Source organism: Aspergillus stella-maris, assembly GCF_047715825.1.
Source record: "Aspergillus stella-maris strain CBS 113639 unplaced genomic scaffold BDV14scaffold_19, whole genome shotgun sequence".
Classification (NCBI taxonomy): Eukaryota; Fungi; Ascomycota; class Eurotiomycetes; order Eurotiales; family Aspergillaceae; genus Aspergillus; species Aspergillus stella-maris.
Genome location: NW_027396813.1, coordinates 1 through 23,506, shown reverse-complemented (window position 1 = coordinate 23,506; position 23,506 = coordinate 1). Strand labels below are relative to the sequence as shown.

General features: G+C 50.8%; 10 protein-coding genes across 10 annotated transcripts; 6 read left to right on the top strand and 4 right to left on the bottom strand.

Annotated features, from left to right (window-relative positions):
* Positions 1-298: 298 nt before the first annotated feature.
* BDV14DRAFT_198848 (uncharacterized protein) lies at positions 299-718 on the bottom strand (the record flags this gene model as incomplete). The annotated part of the gene is made up of 1 exon (XM_073773069.1): positions 299-718. One exon carries the CDS (start codon positions 716-718, stop codon positions 299-301), a length of 420 nt encoding a protein of 139 aa, XP_073629353.1.
* A 147-nt stretch (positions 719-865) lies between these two features.
* BDV14DRAFT_38751 (isocitrate lyase/PEP mutase family protein) lies at positions 866-2,199 on the top strand. The gene is made up of 3 exons (XM_073776667.1): positions 866-1,480; positions 1,551-2,035; positions 2,081-2,199. The coding sequence occupies exons 1-3, from the start codon at positions 1,033-1,035 to the stop codon at positions 2,135-2,137; spliced, it is 990 nt and encodes a 329-aa protein (XP_073629352.1). The 5' UTR covers positions 866-1,032; the 3' UTR covers positions 2,138-2,199.
* Positions 2,200-2,484: 285 nt separating this feature from the next.
* BDV14DRAFT_171047 (Zn(II)2Cys6 transcription factor) lies at positions 2,485-4,954 on the top strand. The gene is made up of 3 exons (XM_073768323.1): positions 2,485-3,187; positions 3,232-3,537; positions 3,590-4,954. The coding sequence occupies exons 1-3, from the start codon at positions 2,960-2,962 to the stop codon at positions 4,517-4,519; spliced, it is 1,464 nt and encodes a 487-aa protein (XP_073629351.1). The 5' UTR covers positions 2,485-2,959; the 3' UTR covers positions 4,520-4,954.
* Positions 4,955-7,001, top strand: BDV14DRAFT_171045 (TauD/TfdA family dioxygenase). Its single transcript, XM_073768322.1, has 2 exons — positions 4,955-5,786; positions 5,836-7,001. Exons 1-2 carry the CDS (start codon positions 4,990-4,992, stop codon positions 6,488-6,490), a joined length of 1,452 nt encoding a protein of 483 aa, XP_073629350.1. The 5' UTR covers positions 4,955-4,989; the 3' UTR covers positions 6,491-7,001.
* Positions 6,514-9,558, bottom strand: BDV14DRAFT_207990 (Zn(II)2Cys6 transcription factor; the record flags this gene model as incomplete). Its single annotated transcript, XM_073775296.1, has 6 exons — positions 8,913-9,558; positions 8,837-8,862; positions 8,441-8,784; positions 8,205-8,393; positions 7,021-8,155; positions 6,514-6,975 (listed from the first exon to the last, which is right to left on the bottom strand). The coding sequence occupies exons 1-6, from the start codon at positions 9,118-9,120 to the stop codon at positions 6,514-6,516; spliced, it is 2,364 nt and encodes a 787-aa protein (XP_073629349.1). The 5' UTR covers positions 9,121-9,558.
* A 2,009-nt stretch (positions 9,559-11,567) lies between these two features.
* Positions 11,568-12,627, top strand: BDV14DRAFT_207988 (putative allergen). Its single transcript, XM_073775295.1, has one exon. The coding sequence runs from the start codon at positions 11,764-11,766 to the stop codon at positions 12,529-12,531; it is 768 nt and encodes a 255-aa protein (XP_073629348.1). The 5' UTR covers positions 11,568-11,763; the 3' UTR covers positions 12,532-12,627.
* A 517-nt stretch (positions 12,628-13,144) lies between these two features.
* BDV14DRAFT_188894 (putative short-chain oxidoreductase) lies at positions 13,145-14,109 on the top strand (the record flags this gene model as incomplete). Its single annotated transcript, XM_073771127.1, has 3 exons — positions 13,145-13,428; positions 13,480-13,661; positions 13,724-14,109. 3 exons carry the CDS (start codon positions 13,145-13,147, stop codon positions 14,107-14,109), a joined length of 852 nt encoding a protein of 283 aa, XP_073629347.1.
* Positions 14,110-14,323: 214 nt separating this feature from the next.
* BDV14DRAFT_198840 (P-loop containing nucleoside triphosphate hydrolase protein) lies at positions 14,324-14,962 on the bottom strand (the record flags this gene model as incomplete). Its single annotated transcript, XM_073773068.1, has 1 exon — positions 14,324-14,962. One exon carries the CDS (start codon positions 14,960-14,962, stop codon positions 14,324-14,326), a length of 639 nt encoding a protein of 212 aa, XP_073629346.1.
* A 367-nt stretch (positions 14,963-15,329) lies between these two features.
* On the bottom strand, positions 15,330-19,579 carry BDV14DRAFT_38668 (ankyrin repeat and protein kinase domain-containing protein). Its single transcript, XM_073776665.1, has 3 exons — positions 18,374-19,579; positions 17,395-18,318; positions 15,330-17,347 (listed from the first exon to the last, which is right to left on the bottom strand). The coding sequence occupies exons 1-3, from the start codon at positions 19,552-19,554 to the stop codon at positions 15,469-15,471; spliced, it is 3,984 nt and encodes a 1,327-aa protein (XP_073629345.1). The 5' UTR covers positions 19,555-19,579; the 3' UTR covers positions 15,330-15,468.
* A 220-nt stretch (positions 19,580-19,799) lies between these two features.
* Positions 19,800-22,129, top strand: BDV14DRAFT_171037 (uncharacterized protein). Its single transcript, XM_073768321.1, has one exon. It carries the CDS (start codon positions 19,855-19,857, stop codon positions 21,571-21,573), a length of 1,719 nt encoding a protein of 572 aa, XP_073629344.1. The 5' UTR covers positions 19,800-19,854; the 3' UTR covers positions 21,574-22,129.
* Positions 22,130-23,506: the final 1,377 nt, after the last annotated feature.

The following is a 23,506-nucleotide window of genomic DNA, read 5'->3' as shown; positions in this document are numbered from 1 at the left end:
AAAGAGCTCCAGGTCGCTGGATGCTGCTGCGCCGGCGCTGAATTCGGTCGGTTTCTCATAGCCACCAACCAGCTATTGATGGCTCCCTTGCTTCATTCCGCAGCGGCGACTTTGGAGTCCACGTTGGGAGCTTGAAGAGCGATAGAAACGTGGTCTCTTGAAGCCCAGCACATGGAATGTATGCACCCGGCAAGGAGAGCGCCACGAAGAGCCAAATCAGACCGCCACCCATCCGAGCGCCATGAATCCCAGAAGTCGTAGAGCCATTTCATTGTATCATCCATCCCAGGTATCAAAATCAATCGTCCCCCGCCTCAAGACAAACATCCGCCATCCGATCAATTGCCTTCTCACGGACCTCATCCTCAATCCAGCCTCTTTCCACCAACCTCCTCAACGAATCCCCCACCCAATTCTGACAGTTCCAATCGAGGTCCAGCCTTCCATTCCGTATCGGTGTGCGCGTAACAGTTTCCACAATCGAGTCCTTGCCGATATCCGTGGCTATCTCAGTAACGGGTACGACCTTTGCGAGTATTCCAACAGAGGCAGGGTCAACGTCGACGTTGTGCGCGAAACGGAAGAGGCCTGGGCAGCCGACGACGTGCAGGATGCTTCGTTGGCCGGAGGCGAAGTGGAAGTAGAGTGCTGTGTGGCGGTATTCGGTGTAGTCGAGGGGGTCGCCTTTGTAGATTAGGATGAAGAGTTTTTGGGGCATGGCGGTGTTGTTCTCGGACGCGCGGTGCGAGGACTCGAAGTAGCTAGTTGATAGACTCGAAATTCGGTATTTGAAGGGATTTGTGATGGTGTAAGGCTCTGAATCTGGGGAGGAGTTGGTTGAAGATCGACTGGATCTTCAGGTCGCGATCGGCGGGGAAGTGAAGAATGAACGAAGAAAGGTTCCTGGTCCTGGCGATGACCTCATCCAAACTTACTCGTTTGTGTTGTTTACCTCCTGAACAAATTGACAGAGCTGCTGCTTCTTCCTCACATCTGCTCTATCTGAACACTTATACACCTTTATAATTGAAAATGTCCAACCCAGTCCCATACCCCTTCACCTTCCCCTCTGCACCTCCAATGACGTCACCCCCCAACAGCCGCGGATTCATCCCCTCGCCGCAAACCTCCCACATTCGCACGCTCTGGAAATCCGCCCACGCAGACAAGTCCAAGATCCTCGCGTTCCCATGCAGCTACGATGGTCTCTCCAGTCGCCTCGTCGAGGAGGCGGGCTTCCCCATGCTCTTCCTCTCCGGGTTCGCGGTGAGCAGTTCCCACGGCCTCCCGGACACGGGGTACATCGCCATGGCGGAGATGTGCGATAAGATCCAGGAGACGGTGCGCATCACAAAACTTCCGGTTATGGTCGATGGGGATACGGGGTATGGGAGTCCGATGAATGTTAGACGGACAGTGGAGAGTTTTGCGGCTGCGGGGGCCGCGGGCGTTATGATTGAGGATCAGACTTGGCCGAAGCGTGAGATTCCTTACCTACTTTTCAGCTGTTGGTAAATTGGAGGTTAATATGTTGTGTTTACTCTGTACAGGATGTGGCCATACGAAAGGAAAATCAGTCGTCTCCCGCGGCGAAGCCTACGCCAGGATCCAAGCAGCCTGCGACGCGCGCGACGAAGGACGCGACATATTCATTCTTGCGCGGACCGACGCGCTCATACATGGGTGGGATGAGGCTATGGCCCGTGCACATGAATTCAAGCGGATAGGCGCGGACGCGGTATTCGTTGAAGCATTGCCCGATCGAGATGCGATGCAGCGGTGCGTTGAGGAACTGGATATGCCGATGCTGGCGAATATAATTGAAGGCGGGATGACGGAGAATTTATCTGCGAAGGAATTGGCCTCTTTGGGCTTTGCGGCTGTTGCGTATCCGTGGACGCTTGTTGCGGCGAAGATCAAGGCTATAAGGGAGGCGCTGGATGGGTTGAAGAGGAGTATGCTTGATGATGCGCCGCCGCCCATGATATTGGGGTATGATGAAATGTGTGAGGGAGTCGGATTTAAGAAGTACTGGGTGAGTTTGCCTTCTCAATTCTGGGGAACTGGTCTGACTGTATAGGATTTGGAAACGCATTATGAATACGATGAGAACGGGCTGGTTAATAAACCCGAATAGACCGAACGTTGGCGGGTATCTAATATATAAATAGAACATGCCGAATCCATCATAACGCTCCCAATGTCTAAATATACTAACTTTCCCGGTTACTGCCTACTAAACGGTGATCGGCTAGGGAGTTATGCGAGGCATAATCTTTCGGTGTTTTGGGTGATAACGAGGTGCTACAACTATCGAGCCTCAACCTCGTATCCCTCGCCCAGTACTTTCAATCTAGTATGCAGGCCGAAAATCAGTATGCATTTGCTCTCTTGCGATGTCTATCTGAGGCCTTCGTACTTTCGATCACGTGGTCCAGACTTCGGCTTCCTCCTCTTCCTCTTCCTCTCCATCACCCCAATCTTCTCTCCCACTCATCACTAAATATCCACTTTAATTCTTTCTAAACCCTTGTCAGGCCTTCATTCAATGCCACTCGTCCAATTGCATCTGGAGAATGATTCTGACAGAACTTAGCGGCGAAAAACCAGGACCCAGCACTATGTTGCAGCGGCTGAACAACGAGCTGAACATCAAGCTTGCGAAGATCTGCAACGCGACCGATTACCAACTGTAACGCAATCCTTATTCTGCACATTCCTTGCTCTCTAACTCACTTCGGTAGTGATTTCGGCCAAGGCGTGACGTTCGGCTGGGCATTGGTGGCACAATGGCTCGTCCGAGGCTGAGCTCGTATTCGCGGAAAAGGGCTGCCTAGGGTCCAGATCATAAGCGGCTCATCTCTAGAACAAATTTTTATGATCCCCACGCACTCGATTTCGTTCTTCAGGTTAAGGAGCTTGACCTCGTTCGCTTGTCGTGACGCTGATTAAGGCCACCATGGACATGGAGACGGGATACGGACGAGACATGTATTCTGACTTCCTCGTATCTTCTCCGATCTATGCAAGCCCGCTTCCCCGTCAAGGTCTGCTGACAGATACTACGTCAATGCCGGTAGGCACTACATCCTCAGCTTTGGCTCCCGTTCCCCGTACGAACCGCGTCAAACGACCACATACAAAGTCCCGTCGGGGATGCTACAGCTGCAAGTCCCGAAGGATTAAGGTACGGCGACAGCAATACCCAGAGCCTTGAGCTAAGTGGACCAGTGCCAGGAGACCAGACCAGCGTGCGCAAACTGCGTACATAAAGACCTCGACTGTGTTTATCCAGTCAAGGTCCGAGCAGAGGAGCCGACGCCTGACCGAACGCAAGAGCAAATGCAAAGACAATCACCGTCAAAATCATCCAAAGGCTCCTGTGCAACCCTCGCATTCTCTTCTGAAATATCGGTCACGCCTTTCACTGGCGATGACTTGCGATTCTGGCACCACTTTCTAGTCGACGCACGGCCTCATCTACCATTCGGCGATGAGCAGAACTGGTTATCCACAGTTCCTGCATTTGCTCATGATGTACCTCCTACCCTCTACTTACCCTTTGCTCAGCGCATACTAACAAATACAGTGCCCTCACCTCCTCCATGCAATGCTCTCCCTCGGCGCTTCCCACTGCACTCTGATTGCTCCTCGCGCGAATCAATTCGCCCCCGCCGCAATAGCATACCGCGGTAAAGCCATCAAATCCCTCAGCACCGTCCTGGCCAAAGGCAACGAGTGCACGGTGTCCGAAATGGACGGCGCCCTGGCCACATGCTACACACTTACCTTCCAAGCACACCAGATGAGCGACGGCGTGGTCGATTTCGCGGTCATGGTGCGCGGGTGCGGGCTCGTTACCGGGTGGTACTTCGCGAAGCAAAGAAAGAGTCGGATCTTTAATCTCCAGTCCCGAGAGGAAATGAATGATATGATTATGGAATGGTTGCCGCCAAACCTAGAGGCGATGCATGATGCCGGAATGATAAGTACTTGTCTTCAGGAGCTGGAGAAGTTGCAACCGTTCCTTCAGAGTCCTGCCCTTTTCACCTTCTACGCCCTCCTCCACTCAGCATACGAGTCCCTCCTCCTTTCCCAACGGCACGCATTCGCCCAACTGGTTGCTATATACGATTCCTGGGCGATAATGGAGAATATTGAGTTCCTCACTTTCATCGCGCCCGGAAACCACATTTCCCGCGCTCTATTCATCCACTATGTTACCTTCGACGTCCTCATGCGACCCGTGTATGCAGAACTCGCGCGCGAACGAAATATATCGAGTCATGGTGGGGGCGGATTTCTGATATATCGCTGGGCGGAGGGAATATATGCTGCTTTACCGGGGTCGTTGAGGAGTGCTTTGAGTAGGCAGATGATGTTGCTTGCGATGGTGCTATTGCCGCAGGTGCAGGTGAATCGGGGATATCCGCAGTGGGAGAGGGAGTTGGAGGGTTTTGTGCGGTGGTTAAGAAAGTGGGTGCCGCGTGAGGTACTGGAAGAGGATGGTGCTTCATGATTGATGGAATGTTCAAGAAGGTATTATAGACTGCGGTCGTATTCGTTTGAAACAATATCATGCGGGCGAAGAATAGTTATGGTTTGAGGCGGTGTTCAAGCTTTCGGTGGTACGAGACCAGAAACATATATTTGCGGGTAACAAGCTGCCCAACTACCCCCGGCCCCCAGCAAACTAGGTTAAAAGTCTTATCACCGATCGCGCGGCACCAGTATGCCTGAATGATTTTCGTTCTCGTTGGAATTAAGTAATATACAATTGACAAACGTGCGGAGTCTGCGGAATCTGCATCGTTCCCCTGAAGCACGAATTGTGTCGCGCCGATTGCTATATCTTAGTCTGAATGGCGTGATGGGTGTAGCCGACGGCGCGAGGTATTTTGCTGTACAACATAGCTTGTTGACTGGCCGAGCGCTCGAGTGAATGTAGAGCTAATCAGGAAAGCGTTGAGATCAGCCCGAGCATCATTTATGTTATTCCTCTGTGGAGGTCATTGGTTTTTGCTCTGCGGTTATTATGACCAAGGTTGTCATTCCTGGTGTGTACTCCGGTCGGGCCATCGCTTGGAAAATTGGCAAGATAACTGGTCTCCACAACCACTCAGCTCTTGCAGCGATCAATTGATAGCCGCCGACGCAGCCGAGACGATGACGGAGTGGTATAAATCACCCCTCACACCAGGTCGCAATCTCTCCAACTCGAATTTCAAAATAAACCAAAGCAAAATGTCTTCTACAGTTACAGCCACAGAGACAGTCCCTATTCACCTCTTCCCCGACGGTCTCAAGACCTCGGGACAGCATGAGCCTGACTGGTCGCTGCTCCGACCATACGAGGACTTCCCCAAGCAGATGACCGGCCCTACAGTCTGGGATGCAGCTGACTACCGTGATGCTCCTGAGAAGTGGACGCACTCCTTTACGGATGAGGAGAACGCAGAGATTGGTGCTGCTGCGGATTCGTTTATTGAGGCGGGCACACCCTTGACTGGTATCACAAAGGCGAGGTTCCCGCTTCCCAAGTTGGAGAAGAGAATGAACGAGCTGCGAGAGGACCTCCTTAATGGAAAGGGGTTCTTCCGCTTCAGGAACCTTCCCGTTCGAGAATGGGGACTCCACAAGTCTGCTGTTGCTTATATGGGTCTTGGGACGTATCTTGGGTACTTTGTCAGCCAAAACGGACGTGGCCATGTCCTTGGGCATGTCAAGGATCTTGGTGAGGACCCGACCCAGACTTTCAAGGTCCGTATCTATCGGACGAACGCTAGGTGAGTCACGTCAACATTCTGATTGCGAATATCCCTGACAAAGTTGTAGACAATTCTTCCACACCGACGCCGGGGACATGGTCGGTCTCCTGTGCATCGCCAAGTCACTCTCAGGTGGCGAGTCCGACATCGCCTCGACTCAAGCCGTTTACAACAAGTTGCAGCGTGAGCACCCCAACGTCGTAAAGACCCTGGCATCGCCAATCTGGTACTTCGACCGCAAAGGCGAGGTATCTGAAGGACAGGAACCGTGGTACCGAGGACAAGTGCTGTGGCTCGAAACAGGCGACAACGCACGAGTCTACGGCAAATTCGATCCAAACAACGCGACATCGCTGGCGCGCTTCAACTCTGGACCTGATGCGAAGATTCCTCCGCTCACGGATGCGCAGTTGTATGCCATGGAAGTCTTGGAGGAAACTTGTAAGGAGCTGTCGCTTCACATGATTCTCGAGCCGGGCGACATTCAGTTCTTGCATAACCCGCACGTCTTCCATGCGCGCACTGCATACACCGACTACCCCCCAGGCTCGGTTGACGAGGAAGGAAAGCCAAGACCACAGAGACACTTGATGAGGTTGTGGTTGGCAGTGCCACAGAACGAAGGCGGATGGAGGATTCCATTTGCTGATGCAAATAACAAGAAGAGAGGTGGAATTCAAACCGGAGATCAGCCACCAAAATGTCCCATTGATGCAGAATAAGCGATGTTCATGTATATACCAGATCACGAGTTGAATGGAAATTGATTCCTCCAAGATAACTGATTCTGTCCGTCACTTTGCAGGTGGGTTCCACCTACCCAAGGGTGCAATCCCGTATGTTCAAGGCCAGAGTCCATGGCCGTCTCTGCGGGCTGCCAGGTCCAGCCTAAGTCCGATGTGAACAACATCAACTCATCGGCTCCTGTCAATGTTGGTGGTGGCGATATGTCAAACGGAGCTGCACTTGTCCCAGAGGCAATACGCTCCGGTGCATGTCGCTCGGGTATAGTTCTGCGCGCCATGCGGTAGATAGTGAGAGGATTCAAAACGTAATCAGGAGCGCTCTGAGCCGGTACGCCTGGTGGACTTTGCCTTCCCTCCTCGGCGTCTGGAGGATACGGATCGTCGGGGACAATGTTCCTGCGGGTGCTGCTTATCTCGGCCGCGGATCCTAGAAGCCTCAGCATGGCTTCTGCGAGATGGCACTGTAGACGGTTAGCTGTAACTCGACTAGCATTTGCTTTACATACTAGTCGCTCAGAAACCGCATTCAACGGCTCCATTGCTTTTAGCGCACGGATATTGCTCTGCAGATAAGGAATGGTTTCCACGACCAGGTCCTTACTACTTTGCTCGTGGGGGTCAATAAGTTGAGTCAGATAGTACATCATTATGCGTGAGCTGTCATAGGTGATAGTTGGCAGCCAGGTGTCCGATAGATTATGCGGTCCGTGTCGCTCCGCTTCGCCGATGATCCTCGCCAGGGCCTTTGCCGCCTCGTACAAGTCAGATCGCATCTTCTGAAGGAAGTCTTTCTGCTCTGGAGGGAACTCAATAGCGGAGCGCAGCTTGAACACAGCCGGCGCGCCTAAGCGGTATAGGTCGCACAGCGTCTGATAGTGCGAGCAGTGGAGAAGCACCAGTGCTCCTAGTTGGGAGGACGCTTTGTGCATGTAAATCGTGGGTGTGGTGAACTGGAGATTTTCCGGGAGCGAGTCGTACCAGTCCCAGCAAGCTTTGTCCAGAACCGCGAATTCCGAGTTTGGAACCCAAGGTGAGATAGCTTTATCGAGGTGCTTGATGTAGCGAAGAACTTGTTTCCGAATTCGAATATGCTGGATAAAGTAGGCCATGATGCCGAGGTTCTCATCTGGATTGACTGGTATCGACTCTGGTCTAACAAAACCTAGGACAGGGCCATCCAGGGTACGCGTAATGCATGGATCTGCTTGGAGAAAGCTTCTCTCGTTACATGGAAGCTGGATTTTGATATCTCTTTCTTCGATCAACATAAGTTGATCAACACCACTACCGAGAAGGGCATCGGTGACGAAGCAACTCCACATGAGCCGGCGACGGGCTTCTCGGACAGAGGCGGAAAGGCCAAGTTCCTCGCAAAGTACATCTGTTGAATATTCGAGATTGATCTGTAACGCTTGAGCCATCCGCGCAGTGATACCCCCGAGCATAAATGCCTGAGCAAAGTTACCCACTCGCAGTGCGTAGTCGTATAGCAATTGAGAAGCCATGAGGTTGTCGACGGAAATCTTGTCTAAATCTCCCAAGACAATGGTATACGCTATCTCTCCCCATTGAAACCCTGCTTGCAGTATAAACTTTGGCGATAGCTTTTGGCTTGTGGTATCATAATTCAATGCGTAAAACCTGGTCAAGTTAGAAAGACCGGAGAGGCTACAAAAAAGGAGCTACTAACTGGGCACCCAAGGCACAGACGACATAGATTAGTGCGGTTGGCTTGTTTTCAGAAAGCTCTTCGTCTACCCTTTGCAGGAACGAGGGTGGGTGTAGAAATGCGAAACATCGAATAGGGTGAATGTGAGAGAAGTAGTTTTCCACCAACACTGCCACTTTCGCTTTGTCGGGAAGATCAGGAGACATGAGCCTAAATGACTGTTAGCTATATTCAGCCATAGAGGATCTGGCATTTACCATGTCAACGACGATGGTGCCGCCTCGGGATCTTCCTGAGGTTCCTCTTGGGGCGCCGGACTTGGTTCCTCGGCCGGAGCATTGTTTGCCAGACGCTGCGGCCATGCAGGCTCAACATTATCCCCGTACTGACATTGGACATTCTTCTCCCGACATCTAGAGCAAGTAGGTTGTTCACCCGAGCACTTGACCCTTCGTGATCGACAGTCGACGCAGGAGCGGTATGTCCGCGGCGGTCTCCGCGGAGAACCGGAAGGCTGACCAGTTGAACGGCCGTAATCAGAACACTCCAGCTGGAGCCTTTCACAGTTGAGGCAGCCATTGGGACGCTCGTCACATTTTACCTGCGAGATCTGGTCAATGAGTCTACTCGACGCGTTTGCTTCAGTGGCTTACCTTTCGCGCACGGCAAGTTTTGCACCCTGAAAAAAACCAGTGAGATAGTTCTTGTGGTAGAAAAATAAGTGCTCACCAGTCCTAGAGCGCTTTTTACGACCCAGTTGTTGGGATTGAGGCTGTAGTGAGTCCATGTTGAGTGTTGACAACGGAGCGTCGGTTGCGGGTCGCGTCATTCTCAAAGTCACGTTCCCGCGCTTTCCTTTGACTTCCTGGAAGACAACAACACCTTTACCTCTACCACCTCTAGCTGTCTTCAACGTACGTCTACCCTGCCTAGACATTCTAGACAATTGACATTATGATGGGGGTTGATTCTGAAAGCTAATACCTACAGACCATCTATGCTACGACCTTCGCTTCCCACTGACTACGACAACCTCGATGACCTTGCTACCAGACTCACAATTCCGAATTTCCTTTGAATCGCGGTCCGGACATTCCGTTACTAGACCAATTGAAATTGCGATGAATTGCCGACATTGTTGTCTGGGTATGCGACGAGGTCTACTGAAAGTCGGTCATCGGACGGGGAAGGAAGGCTGAACGCTTCACATCAACTGTTCAACGGAGGACGACGAGAGAGCCAACCAAGATGCATTGGGGTTGTCAGGAACCAGAAACTCAACGCCGAGCGGAATTAGGTTGCGTTGCTGGATTACTCAGTATGATGGTCGAGTCCTCGATGTCCGCGTCGCCCCCCGATGGCATCAACCCACAGTCGTAGCAGACACCGCGTCAACGTCTTTCGTTTGCCTCTAAGCGTTTGGGGAGGAATCTTCATTGAACGGTCTGTTTTTCTATGTGCCGCCCCTCGCATTGAACCCTTAGGCATTCAGACTTGACCTAGAAACCAGGTCAGACTGATCTCAGAATTTGTGGCGCATCAGTATGCAACATGTGCTCGTCGCCATCAGCCACCTCTTTACTTCGGTGCGCCAAGCTTAGGTTCTTCAGAATCCTTCGGGTCGCAGCCACCACTTGCGACACCCTCAAAGTCTACTTTGTGTCTAGACCATGGCTCAACCTTCCCAGGTCTAGACTTTCCGAGCATGAGTGGATGGAAGTGGAGAGCCGCCGGTCCGCCAGAAAGCTACTTGCCTCCGAGTTTTCATTAATTCCATGGCCATGTTGCTGATGCCTTTGGTTCTTGCGTGGAGAGCTACCCGGCGGGTCGAGCACGAGGGTTGTTGCGTGGAGGCGTTCTTGTCGACTTCTCGCATGCCATTCGTCGGTATCCGATTATCAGCCGAACGCAGGTATCAGAAGATGCCAGAAAATAGCCTCGGTGCTCAATGAGGCGACGGGCATCAGAACCCTAGGACGCGGCTAGCTGCCACCAAATATCGCCTTACGCTGCCGAATACCGACCACTTGGCAGCTCTCGTGCGACAGTAGCCTGGGGTACGAACCACAGGCAGTCCCCCGATGGGATGCTAGACGACAGCACAGTGGGACTGGCGCGTCAACAGGGTTCGGCCAGCGCACATACCCTCTGGAGCAAATGGAGTCCGCACATACCAGGCAGTGGGGATATCGTTGTACCCGAAGATTTTTATCGTGATCCAGTATCGTCGAAGCTGTCAAGATCTAGCTTACAGCCGATGCAACTTCAAGCAGATGTTGTGCGAAAGTGGGACAAAAAACGCGACTTGGCGCCATTCTTGCTTGCTCAACGGCCGACTTCCTTTTTTTGCTCAACTGTTCCATGGTACTAGAATAAACCCACACCACAACTATTGACATTTACTGTGTGGAAAGCAATTGCATTGGCTGAAATATAGTCAAAAACTGGTTCTGCTCCTGGTCCAGACTTGGCGACCCGCGGTCAAAGTCTGAACTTTGTTCTCTTTCTAACACCACAAGCAGCCTCGTTTCATCTTCGCTGCCTCTTTATGCGACATATCCATTGACAATGCGCCCATAATGACAAGGATACTCCCAATATAACGTCCAATAGTATGCAAGATATGCAGTCAAACAGGCAACCTTTCTTTTTCCGCGGCGTACGTCACCTTTGGCTGGGATGGACCAAGAACCAGTGTGAGTGGAGGCAAGAATAGTACCCACTGCGCCTCGACTCTGGACACGCACATCCATTCCTAGCTAGGCATCTCTTGGAGTGCAGTCTTGGAGGCTTCTCAAAAATAGGCCCTAATCAAGAGTCCAGACTTTCAGAATTTGGCAGTTTCTTCTTCCGGCTCTACTCGACACATCTGAATTTTACTGCTGCTGCTGCTGTCTTTCTTTCAGCTCTTTCACCGTCTTTTAGAATAGCAAAGTGCTGATGTGGCAATGCAACGACAGATTTGGAACACGCCCAATACATTGTCAATGGGTACGCATTTCCTGGCTGGTGTTACCCTTTCCAGATCTCGGCACTCGCAATCGAGCCTAATAATGGGGGTCCGATTCTCACCCGAGGCGGGTCCAACCAACTACTATTGTTCAAGTTCCTTATTCAGGTACTGCATTTCAGACCAATGGCAGTACATACGACACTGTTTGTGGACCTCTAGCCAAGATCAATGTGGCCAATGGCAATACTTTGACGGTGTTCCTGCCAATCACTGTGGTACCTGACGCTCTTCGCTGACGGTTCCTGGTTCCTCGCCTTTGCATTCACAACCGGTTAACCACAAACCTGACTTACGCACGCTTTGTCCCACGGCAGTCTGGAACACGGTCGTCTAAATCGCCATAATGGCGGGCCGAAAGGGAGATGTGGTGGCAGCTGTGGGGAGTGCTCTGCTGCTCTCAAAGCTATAAGAAGAGGTCAACCTCCCCTGCATTTGCATCTCATCCATCAAACAGTTGCTTGCAACAGACATTCCTTTGACTATCATTCTTTTTGTTATCTTGTGTAACTCTACTTCTTTTCAGACTTGACTTTTACCTTTCGCTTGACGCGACCACACTCTCTCACAATGCAATTCTCCAAGACTCTTATGCTGCTGGCAGCCCTTGCCACCTCCACACTCGCCCGCCCTGAGGGCCACGAGCGTCGTCAAGCTTCAGCTTCAGCTACCACCACCTCCACTCCTTCTTCCACCTCCAGCGCCAGCTCCTACTCTACCTCTGGCTTCGGCGCTCGCACCGCCAACTCCGGCTCCGGCAACACCTACCAAGGCAACGTCGGCTCTCCCTGGGGCAGCAACATCATCGAGGTCTCCGAGTCCGACGCCCAGAATTACCAACACGTCGCCAAGATTTCCGGACAGAACACGGAAGCCTGGGACGTCATCTTCTTCAACAAGTACGGCCCCAACGGCCTCATGGACGGCTGGTTCGGCTTCACCGCGCTGAAAGTATCTGTCGACGCCGGCGAGACCAAGTACGTTGCCTTCGACGACGACACCAATGGCGGTTTCGCCGCTGCCCCCTCCGGCGCCATGCCCCTTGACATCTCCGGCGGCTACGCCTCTACCTGGGGTGAATTTGACTTTAGCAGCTCCGGCAACGGCGGCTGGTCTGGCTTCGATGTCTCTGCTATTACTGCCCAGAACGCCAACAAGGATGTCCAGGGTATGCGCATCTGCGAGGAGGCCAGTGGTACTTGCTCTAGCATTACCCCCGGTGCTGCCTCTGTTGACAATGCCTACACTGCTGCTGAGACTGATGTCGGTGGTATTGGCGGTAACATCTCTGGTGACCGCCAGATCATCCTTGATGTCACTATCGACTACCAGGGCTAAATTACAGTCCTAAAAAGTTTGCGACATCTTTCAGATGTATAGACCGTTGATGATTATGACTTTGTTATGACCTTCTTGTATATAGATTATACCATGATTACTTGATTCCCAATATATGTTTGACATTACTAGTTTATTTTGCCTTCAATCAGTAAAACTAAACCTTTCGCGCAACTTCTTGTAAAGAAAAAGAATGGGGTAAACCCATCAAAGCACTATGCATCTTCGTTATACAGCTTACTAATTTATGTTTCAGTTATGCACTTATGCAGCCACCAAGCGTCGACGTCACACCCTAACAGAAACCCCGAAATCCTTCGGACTTTCAGTTCAATCGCCTCCTTTCATTCGTGCTGCGTTTCTGCGGAGAATAATACACTTCTGGATCCTGGCCGTGTTATCAGTATACAACTATCAGCTCCGAAGATGTTCGGACTTTTTACAACTACAACTACTATTGTGAGTCTGGTGTAAATATGGTGGCAGAATGAGAATATAAATATCATCCTCACAACCTCCCATATTTAGGTATATCATGACAATCAACTCAACCCTATTCCCTTTTTGCAACCATAACCTTCGCAACCTGTCCTAAGAACAACCTTCAGACAAAATGCCAATCTGGCTAATAACAGGAACAACATCCGGCTTCGGCCGTGAATTCGTCTCCCAACTCCTCGCGCGAGGCGAAAAAGTCATCGCTACAGCGCGAACCATTTCCAAAATCGCTGATCTAAAGAATCTCAATTCCAATGTTGCGGTGCTTGAATTAGATGTTACGTCTTCGCAGGATGAACTCAATGATAAGGCGAAGGAGGCGATTGAGATCTTTGGGGGAGTCGATGTCTTAGTGAACAATGCGGGATTCACGCAGTTCGGGTTTTTGGAGGAGATGAAGTACTTGCCCTTCCCTCTAACCCCGATAAATCTATGCTGATGACCGTCAAGTGAGGATGACTACCCAACCCAATTCGCAACAAACCTCTTTGGCCCCGTGAATCTAACCCGCTCGTTCCTGCCCCACTTCCGCGCAAGAGGGTCCGGGGTTATTGTAAACATTGGCTCTATGGCTGCGTGGGAGACGACCCCTGGTCTCGGGGCTTATTCGGCTTCGAAGGCTGCGTTGCGGTGTATGCCATGATTCCCCACCCTACTCTCCAATCAATCGTTAAGGTACTGACAGTGTTGCTAGACGCAACCGAAGCACTAAATCTCGAAATCTCACCACTCGGAATTAAAACCCTCCTCGTTGAACCGGGCCAATTCCGCACTGATCTTCTGAGCCCACAGAATAGCAATTATGCTGAGAGTGGTATACCCGCCTACACCGATTCCAAACGGGAAATATTCGATGTTTTTCGCAATGTGCACTCCAAGCAACGCGGTGATGTGGCTAAGGGTGTAGCGGGGATTATCGATGTTGTGAAGGGTGAGGGGGAGGCGAAGGGGAGGGAGTGGCTGGGGGAGTTGGTGTTGGGGATTGATGCTGTGGAGGGGATTAGGGCTAAGTGTGAGGCTACACTGAACAAGATTAAGGAGTGGGAGGGGGTTAGTTGTTCGACGGATATTGTTGAGTAGGGGTTTACTAGGTGTTGATTCAAGGTTGGAATGGCGAGTCGGGTCAGGGGACGGTAACCTTAATGTTGTTAGCCGCGACAGGGGACGTCCTGTTATACTACTACCATTGCTATGAACCAATACTAGCGCAATATATTTATTATGGGAATTGCTACGCCACGTTAAATCTCTGTAAGATTGAATAGTCCTCTCGGGCCAATCGCATACCCAAGCTCTAGGTCTTGAAAATAACAACCCCCTCCTCAGCAAGCACAGCCCTAACCTCCCAATAAACCTCCTCAGCACCCTTACTAGCATCAATATCCCTAACAATACCCCTCTCACGATAAAACTCCACAACAGGCTTCATATCCCTCTCAAACTTCTTCAGTCTGTCAAGAATACTAGCAGTGGAATCATACCTCATCCCCTCCTTAACCCCCCTGCTCACCAATCTTGGCACAGAATCACTCTCCGGACAAGTAAGATTAAGAACCAATGCCGGTTTACAAATCTTGGCTTCAAACAACTCCGCCTCATCAAGCATCAAAGGAAACCCCTCGATTATAAAAACCTTCTTTCCCTCCTTATAAACACCCTGCACAAGTGCATACCGGAGTAAATCCACACAAAATGCCTTACTACTCGTTTTGCCCTCGCGGACGGATTTCTCTATGTTGGCGTGGTATTTGCTTTCACTCCTGTTCTGGGATTGGTTTGCAAATGAGGTTTCGAGGAGGGCGTGCAGGGGTATGTGTGCGACGGAGGTGTGGCGGGTTGAGAGGAGGGTTGATTGCGTTGCTTTGCCTGTGCCGGGGGGGCCGAGGATGTATATTATTGTGGCTTTTTGGCGCCAGTCGGTGGGTTGGGGCATGGTGTTGGTTGCGATGGTCAAGGTTGGGTGGTTGTAGGGTTCGTTTCGTAGGTACTGATTATTCGAGGAAGAAACGAAGACGAGCTAGAAGAGATTGGCTTTCTTGGATGGTGGTAGATGTATTAGACGCGAACAAACCAAGATGGAATGATCCATTAGAAGGATTTCAAGTGCACATCAGACAAAGAACCTGGAATTCATTGTTATGCTTTGGAGACGAGCGGTATAATGAGTTGAAGGGGACAACGACAACCATGGTACTGCCCTTTGTTGTGAGTTCTCATTCACGCATGGTAATGGGCTATTGGTTCTCCCTGGACAAATGTTTGATTTAGTACTCTGGTCATGTGCCTCGTGCATATCTACAGCACCAGCCACCCCTTGGCAGGCATGAAGCTCCGACATACGTCGGGGATACTCTATGGACCTCGCTTGCTTGCTCTGCATTGGTCCCTGAATCGTAAATAGTATAACATAGCTTGTAATTTTCCTGGAGGTCCTATGTCTCAGATGCCTATTGATGTTTCGATTGCCACTCTCTTCTTCTCGATGATTCTCCCTTCCATAACCACAACCTCGACATGCCCAAGGTCGGGATCAATAGCAAACAAGCGTACTTTCACTCCTCCTGGCTCGGGGTTATTATCATCCCCACCATCGTCATGATCTTTCGTATTGGCGATTCCTCCGATCTTGCGCACGACCGCCCTGACAAATCCCTGTTCTGCTTCTTCAAAAAGCCTCACGTCGGGCCTCCAGTCACCCATTTCGTACATGGTTCCCAATTCATCAACCTGCTCTTCAAGCCAACCGCTTGGGTATCTCGCCAAGTCGTATAGTATCTGCCACTTATCAAGGTTCGGTTGAGTGCTAGGCGTGAATCCATATGTGTATATCGCAGTCCAGTCCCAGAATCCAGGTTGTTCCACGTAGGTACCGTATAGATCAGGGGGCATATTCGCGGTTTCGTCAAAGACTGTATGACCTGAGCCATCTAACTCCACCTCGCATTGCCTCTTCGCTCCGTTTTCTCTGAGATACCGTATGATCTGCGGGAAATCATGATACGCTTCTGCCGCCCGAGCCGGCGGACCCTGCGAGTCTTCATAAACAAGGTTCGCTTCGATAGCCGCGCGTCGCCCAGGGCCAGGCTTATACAAAGACAGCTTCTCTATGTGTTCTCGTCGACCGAGTTCAGCTGAATGGAGGGTTTGGTCAAGTGGTGTATACGGCCTTGCTTTATCCGGGTTCGTGTCGTTGATGCGGGTGTTGAGGCCGAGTGAAAGGAGGAATATCGTAGTTTGGAGTTTTCCGCGGGCTATTGATGCGATCAGGGTTTGGATTGCGCCTGGGTTGGAGAGGAAGAAGTTTTGATATGTTGTGTGGATGCTGTCCTTCTCGTGGGGAATATCCATATTCTTGGTTTTGATGCGCTCTAGGATGGTTATGACGAGATCGTATGTCTCTTGATCGGGGAGCATTGTATTGTTGACTACGTTGTAAAAAACGTCTCGCCCCTGGTCATCGAGTAGAAGTGGCGAGGAACCCTTTTTCAGAAGAAAAAGGCCGCGTCTTGTCGGATCGTCACTTGTGAGGGCGATAGAGAGAGGGGTGGCACCGCGGCGTGTTTGCGCGTTGATAGCGGCCGGTGGATCATGAGCAAGGAGAATCTCACAAGCTTCCTCAAACTCATCCTCAATATGATAGGTGGCTGCAAGGGTGTGGAGGGGTGTTTCCTGCCCGAAGTCGTTGCGGACATCAATATTAGACATGGCGGAGACAATCTGGCGAAGGGCGGGAATGTATTCAGCTCCTGGATAGCTCAGACGGGGACCAATAATGGATGCCCAGCAGTGTAGTATACTGTCTCCTGCTGATATCGTTGCTCCGTTGACCTCTGCCCCAGCAGTTATAAGCGCTGATATGACCGCTCCGTTCCACACTCCTAGAGTTGCAGCGGAAGCAATGGGCGTCGGTCTGGGGTAGATCTTTGACTTGCCATTGAGGTCGGCGCCTGCGTCTACAAGCAACTGAACCAGCTTGGTTGTCAGAGATAAATGCGAGTCCCATTTACCGTGTCTGATCCAGGAATGCCAGACTTGCGGAACAAACCCATGGTATTTGGGCGAGTCCAGTGTCATCATGTGCAGCATATTGTGACCCTTGGAATCAGTAAGAGTCCCGTCTGCTCCACGCTTTATGAGATGTTCCGCCACCTCCAGGTCTCCATACCATGCCGCTAATGCGAGCGGAGTTGTGGCATTATCGGCTTCGTAATATGTGGCATCCACATTGAGCCCGAGATCAATGAGAGCGTCCACTGCCGTGAGGTTACGGAAGAAAGCAGCCCAGTGTAGAGAGGTCCCATGAGGAAGCTCGAAGGGACTATGAGATTAGCTTCCATTCCGAATATCTCAAACCCGAACACTTACTAATGAGTGATTTGGACCCTGTGCCAGAAACCATCGGTGTTTTCACCAACGGTGGGATGGATAACCGCGTTGACGTCGGCACCTGCTGAGATCAACTTCGATGCGATTTGGGATATTGAGCTATCTGGGAGTATAAAGAGCCAGTGGAGAGGAGAAATTCTTGTATGACGTGTTGTGCGAGACGCATCTGCGCCCAAGTCCAGCAAAAGCTCAATTACATCTGCATGGCCAGCTTGGCACGCCTTGTGCAGCGGAGTTTCTCCATTGTCGTTTTCGACATCAATCATTATTTCACCATCCTCAACCAGTTTAATGACAGTGGTTGATGCGCCCAGGGCTGCAGCTGCATGTAAAAGAGTATTCCCTCTCCGATCAACATAGTGGCCGTACTTGCTCTTCCACTGAAGCGCTCGCTCAGCACTTCGACAAGCCTCGACAACATTTGCTTTCTCGAGAAACGGATCGGTGGAAAATCCCCCGTTACTCCGAAAGAAACCAAGGGCTTGCTCCAGCCGCTGAGGGGAAAGAGAATCCTTAGGGGCGAAGAGATACCCCTCCGACACCGCCTGATATAGCCACTGCTCCAGCTCCTCTGGTCCGACCTCCGGTTGCTCACCATGGGCGGTTAATATTTGAGCATAAATAGCCCACGCCGGAGAGTAGCCTCCCGTAGCCGCGTCCGTTATGTAGGACACGAGACGATCGAGGTAGGATGGTTTGGCGCCAGTAATGGCTTGTGCCATTCCAAGGAGCACACTGCCGGGAAGCTCGGTCCCTCCTGCCTTGAATGCCTTGTACTGGGCTTCCAATTCGGCAAGCACGGATGGTGCCAGTCGGTACCAGAAAAGCGGTCCTCTGTTGTGGGTTGGATCGATAGTTCCCGTGCGACGCTCTTTCTTCCTCTGCACCTGGGACAGATATAACCTATAAAGTCAGTCCAGTCTTTCTCTGTCAGAGGTGGAGACTAATGAGGGCTTACCAGGATGCATAAGCCGCAGTGTCCGTTATTAGCAATTGGGGTGTTGGAAGCGGGCGTGTTCTCGGATCCTCAGTCAGGAGCTTTTGAAGAGCCTTTCGAAGTTCCATGCGCATTGCAGACGGAATATCATCTTGCATTATCAGCATCTCGGAGACTGCGCTCGCCGCTGCGTCGGTATCACCTAATGTCACGGGCTTGCCGTCATTCACAAACATAGAAAGAACAGTCATGCCAAAGCTGTACGCATCGAAATGGAACATCAAGTCGGGTGTAAACGAACAAAAGCGACTCAGATTCTTAGTTTCCACTTCAGGAGCTACCCATCCAGGTGTGCCGTTGTAATCAGCCATGGTCAAACCGGCTTCTGAGGTCTCTAAATCAATGCAGACGCCAAAGTCGCTCAGCTTTGCGCGGAAAGGCACCTTGTCGCTCTGGGTTCTAAATACCAGGACATTATCAGGTTTCAGATCTCCATGCACAATCCTCAAAGCATGCAGTGCTTCAATCCCGTTGGCAATATCCAGGCTGAGCTGGTACTTCACATCAACCGAACACTTATTCTCAGCTACAAGGAAGTCTGCCAACGGCATGAGTGCCGCTTCCACAAATAGCACTGGGACCGGCATATCAGCATAGGGATAGTCGTACCCCCATGCAGCCAGGCGAACAATATTATTATGTTGTCGAATCATCGGGTTGCAAAGAGCAAGGACCTCCAGTGCTAGCGTGCGCAGCTGCTTCCGGTATTCTGGTCCTGCAGCGAACTGTAGGTCACCCTTTTGAGAGGATAGGGGTACTTTGACACGCTTCATGACTAGACCTTCATGCATACTTGGTCCGTGGCCGGGATTCTCTTTAAATACAGTAAACTGCCCGCCTTCGCCGATCTTTGTCGCCTGCGAAGAGAGGTTGTACCAGGACTTGAGCGACCATGGGCCATGGATTCCGGTCTGAGCGAGGATTGCCGCAAACTGAGATACTGAACTCAGTTCAGTAGAATTGCCATTTCGAGTTGCGGTTACTGCAGATGCTAAAAAGTCCACAGATGACAGGTGTAAGCTGTCCAGATCGAAATCCAAATTATCCAACCCATCCGCCGATCCGGCCGCCCAGTCTGGCAAGCTGGGAGACAGATCACCATCGCTTATGGAGGAAAGCAAATCAACAAAGTCATCGGACATGGTGGCTGAGTTTGAAAGAGAAGCCGTCTCTCTGGTCGCGATAGATGGAGGGGTTATCTGACCATGCTTATGTCTGAGAAGAAGTGGCGCCTACTAACTCCTTGGCTGCATGATACTATGCCTCGACTGGAGCCTCAGCGCTTTGGACATCCCGATTCTCTATATCATTGGTGGCGCTTGTTGAATTTTCCTAGGTACATGCAGGTGAGTTTCATCTCTTCAGCCTCGTCTCAATCTTCCTGTCATCTCACCCCGCCTCGTCTCACCCCCTTGAAGGAAGGCAAGAGTTCCACCACAAACATGGATATTTACGGCACAGCAGTGACTGCCATAACACAGGCCTACCAGGTCACCGTCTTTATTCAAGGTGTGATATCAGACATAAAGTCCTATGATGAAGATCGCAACGAGGTGCGCGTGAAACTAAACACACAACTCCTGACCCTGCGGGTCTTCCAGCGTGTCTTTGTGCATCCAGACCATGGACTTCTCCTACCAGGGAAAGCCGACCCTTTCATTGCGCAGACTGTGAGCGAGGTCCTGCTCCAGATGCGCAAGACTCTAGCCGAATACGAACTGGTCGCTGTCAAGTACGGTCTTGCGACGAGTGAACCTGCGGAAGCAGACGGTCAACCAAGATTAAAGGACCTGGACGAATACCGCGACTCATTCCTTCAGCGCATAAAGAGCAAAGCGTTGTCACTGAGACTGAAGGGATATGATTGGTCACTGTTTGACAAGAAAAAGCTTCAGAAGCTGGTCGAGGCGTATACGGGATGGTCGGCCAATCTACGTGATATGATGCAGCATTTCTCGCAAGAGTCAATCGCTTTAGCAATGAGAGGGGACGACCATGGACGCGAGACCAGAGCGATGGGGTTCGAGCCTGTGATTCAACGTCAGAGATTGGTTGATGCAGTTGCGCCAGATGAGTTCCAAAGCTTAGATGGTGAAGTGACTATAGTTGAGACAGGAGGGCCAAGTTCAGCAGGTGGCTTTCAATTGGCGACATGGACTCCGTCTGATAGCGCATCGAAAGTGACAGTCATTGCTGAGTATCATGAGTACGAAAACGAGTTGCAAACAGGCGATCTCGACTTCGAAGACATCGTCAAACTAAAAGCACCAATTCGCAATCTGGCATGGTTGTTGAAGAACAGCACTTTCAACGGCCAGAAGCAGTCAATAGCCGACGGCTCAGAGCTTCAGCCCCCAGAAATTTATGCCTTGGAGTGTGTAGGCTATATCGACCAACCCGACGAGGAACGGCATATATTCCTGTACACCCTGCCAACACCCGAGGACACAGCAATGCATAGTCTCACCACTCTGCATGCATTCATCAACACCGAAGACCCCCAGACAAAACGCCCCCTCAAACGTCCATCTCTCAACGACCGCTTCAGCATGGCGCGGTGCTTAGCAGTAACATTGCTCAACATCCACGCCTCCAAATGGGTGCACAAGAACATCTGCAGCCGAGGCATCCTTCTCTTCCTCTCAACCCCAGATGGACTCCAATCATCCTCATCACTTAATACCCACCGCCTCTCAAACAACCCTAAACCAACGCACCAAATCCACGCATACCTAAGCGACTGGGGTTACGCACGCACCGAATCCCAATACACAGATATGACAGCAGACTTTGAACCAGAAGCAAATATCTATCGCCATCCAGACAGACAAGGCCGACCAAAGCAGAAATTCGGCCGAACACACGATATCTATGCATTGGGCGTGGTGCTTCTTGAGATCGGGCTGTGGATGACCATGTCCCGAGTCATGGGCCCTAAGATTGCCGAAGCACATAAGACGGGTAAATTGCCGCCGCGCAAGAAGGTCGCTGCGGAGCTTATTGCGCTGGCGATGTCGGGATTGCCGAGGGAGATGGGGATGGGGTATACGCAGGCTGTTATTTCTTGTTTGACGGGGACCTTTAAGGATGAGGATTCGAGGATGGCGTTGAGATTTCGGGAGAGGGTTGTTGGTGTTTTGGCAAAGGGTTTGGCGTTGTAGAGTCGCTTAGGGCTTGTGGCGTTCTTGACATATATCACGTACAATATGGACAATGTGGAAAGCTGGAAATCAATCAGTCCCTTGAATCACATCGGTGTCGTCCGGGTAAGACAAGGGTGAGCTGAGTGAAAATTGGTAGGGTGAGTTCAGTTAAAATAACTAGGTTTCGTGGCTTAGGGCTGCCTCGCAGTGTGACCAAGACAGGCCCTCGTGCAAGAACTGCTTACGGCATTCTGTCCAGTGTGACTATACAGTTTAACCCTTCTACTAGCAAATTGCCTCCTTTGACAACGCCTACAGAGACCACGGCCCAAAATAGGCTGACGTTTATCTCTTGCTTGCAAGATAATTTTAAGCCTCCAAAGCGCGCTTACAAGAGGCGCGATGGTCCAGTGTCTGCCCTGTCTGAGCAATTGTCTACACCTAAGACCTTTTCTGCTGTAGGCAATAGATCATTTTAATTTATTCCAACAGATCTGGGGTTGTTCCACCATTTATAACATGCACAGAACTGGGAGCTGGCCAGAGCAAATGGCAAATGCAAATATCATGCTGGAAATTTTAACACCACTACTTTCTTTACCTTCTGCTTGCCTTTTTGGCCTTACATCTGACGCGCAATCCAACCCAGCTCCAGCGGATGATTAGACACGATGTTAACTACCCCGCCAAGGCGGAGAAATACTATAAAATCACCCTGCAAGAGGCTGCATATGTTGTTCTGCAAATTCCCAGCTGTAACGGGCAGGTTATATACACTAGTGCTGTTTTTATTTTACCTGTTCCCTGGCAAGTATCTGGGCTTTTAGGATGACAGCGGATCTGGGTGTCTTTTGCTGTTTATGGGGGTTTGTTTAATTCTTAATGTCTGGAAAAATGTTCTTTTGCTGGATGTTTCTTCTTTGGATTCTTATGACTTCCAAAGCAACATGGTGGAATTAGCACCAGAACTTCCCACCCTATCACTCCCACTATTAACAGGAGCCAACGCGACGGCAGCTAGCTATCTTGATTAGCTGGTCTTCCTGTTGGATAGTATATATCATCCGCACCAGTTGGGTCACTCAGACTACTCTTGCCTGCTTGGAAAGCGTGAAATAAACATATGCCATTATGCATTCCCCATTACAATCCATTGCTGAGCGCATTGGCAACTTCCCCCATATTTTTAGCTGGCTATACAGTATGCCAGACAGTGTCCTTCATGACCTCTGGCGGCGGCATCCACTTGCCTTGACTATTTTCGCTTTCTTTGTTGTTCTGCTCAGGCACATGGAGGTTACGTGCTTGGTTTATCCGCGGATGGCCAGCGCATTTACTGGATGGGTGCTGGCGAAACCTCGGCGACTTTCACAGGTTGTTTATTGTGTGGCCGATGCTGCAGCTTCAGGTTATTTGATCCGTTTTAGGCGATATAAAACACGTTGGGTTAAATTGACTAGTAGTACACAAAAGATATACCAAACACTATCAAACATTGATTTTGCAAAAGATCCATTCGCTCCATGCCGAACGAATTTCTAACCTCGACTGTCCTCTTACACACAGGGGAAGCTGCTACGAATAAGGACAGAGCTTGCGCCGGCCATGAACCCCCGCCACCTGTGGCTTGTAGGCGGCAGTTCTAGTCTTGGGGCAGCCATGTCTCAACGGTATCCTGGGTGGGTGTAGGCTACTGTGTTGTTTCTGAACAAGCCGTTATCGACGATGACGTCGCCGGCGTTGTGGTCGAAGGTGGGGGGACATACAGCGTAAAATTGGTTGTCCATGCAGCTACGAGGGAGATGATTCCCGCGCTGTAGAGAAGCAGTGGCTGTGACGTTTATTTCAAGCAGGAATTGATCAGACAGATTGGTGCAAAGGACAGAAAGAGAGAGGTCAATCGAGGAGGATGTGATATGTATTTGTATAACTATCTCTTCAAATCTAAAAT

Excerpts from the sequence above, each read along its gene's own strand:
- BDV14DRAFT_38751 (XM_073776667.1), top strand. The coding sequence starts at position 1,033 with ATGTCCAACCCAGTCCCATACCCCTTCACCTTCCCCTCTGCACCTCCA. Across the intron at positions 1,481-1,550 it reads GGATCAGACTTGGCCGAAGC|GATGTGGCCATACGAAAGGA; the intron begins GTGAGATTCCTT and ends TACTCTGTACAG. Across the intron at positions 2,036-2,080 it reads TCGGATTTAAGAAGTACTGG|GATTTGGAAACGCATTATGA; the intron begins GTGAGTTTGCCT and ends CTGACTGTATAG.
- BDV14DRAFT_171047 (XM_073768323.1), top strand. The coding sequence starts at position 2,960 with ATGGACATGGAGACGGGATACGGACGAGACATGTATTCTGACTTCCTC. Across the intron at positions 3,188-3,231 it reads GCAAGTCCCGAAGGATTAAG|TGCCAGGAGACCAGACCAGC; the intron begins GTACGGCGACAG and ends TAAGTGGACCAG. Across the intron at positions 3,538-3,589 it reads TTCCTGCATTTGCTCATGAT|TGCCCTCACCTCCTCCATGC; the intron begins GTACCTCCTACC and ends TAACAAATACAG.
- BDV14DRAFT_171045 (XM_073768322.1), top strand. The coding sequence starts at position 4,990 with ATGTTATTCCTCTGTGGAGGTCATTGGTTTTTGCTCTGCGGTTATTAT. Across the intron at positions 5,787-5,835 it reads ATCTATCGGACGAACGCTAG|ACAATTCTTCCACACCGACG; the intron begins GTGAGTCACGTC and ends ACAAAGTTGTAG.
- BDV14DRAFT_207988 (XM_073775295.1), top strand. The coding sequence starts at position 11,764 with ATGCAATTCTCCAAGACTCTTATGCTGCTGGCAGCCCTTGCCACCTCC.
- BDV14DRAFT_38668 (XM_073776665.1), bottom strand. The coding sequence starts at position 19,554 with ATGTCCGATGACTTTGTTGATTTGCTTTCCTCCATAAGCGATGGTGAT. Across the intron at positions 18,319-18,373 it reads ACTGCGGCTTATGCATCCTG|GTTATATCTGTCCCAGGTGC; the intron begins GTAAGCCCTCAT and ends CTGACTTTATAG. Across the intron at positions 17,348-17,394 it reads AGGGTCCAAATCACTCATTA|TCCCTTCGAGCTTCCTCATG; the intron begins GTAAGTGTTCGG and ends CTAATCTCATAG.
- BDV14DRAFT_171037 (XM_073768321.1), top strand. The coding sequence starts at position 19,855 with ATGGATATTTACGGCACAGCAGTGACTGCCATAACACAGGCCTACCAG.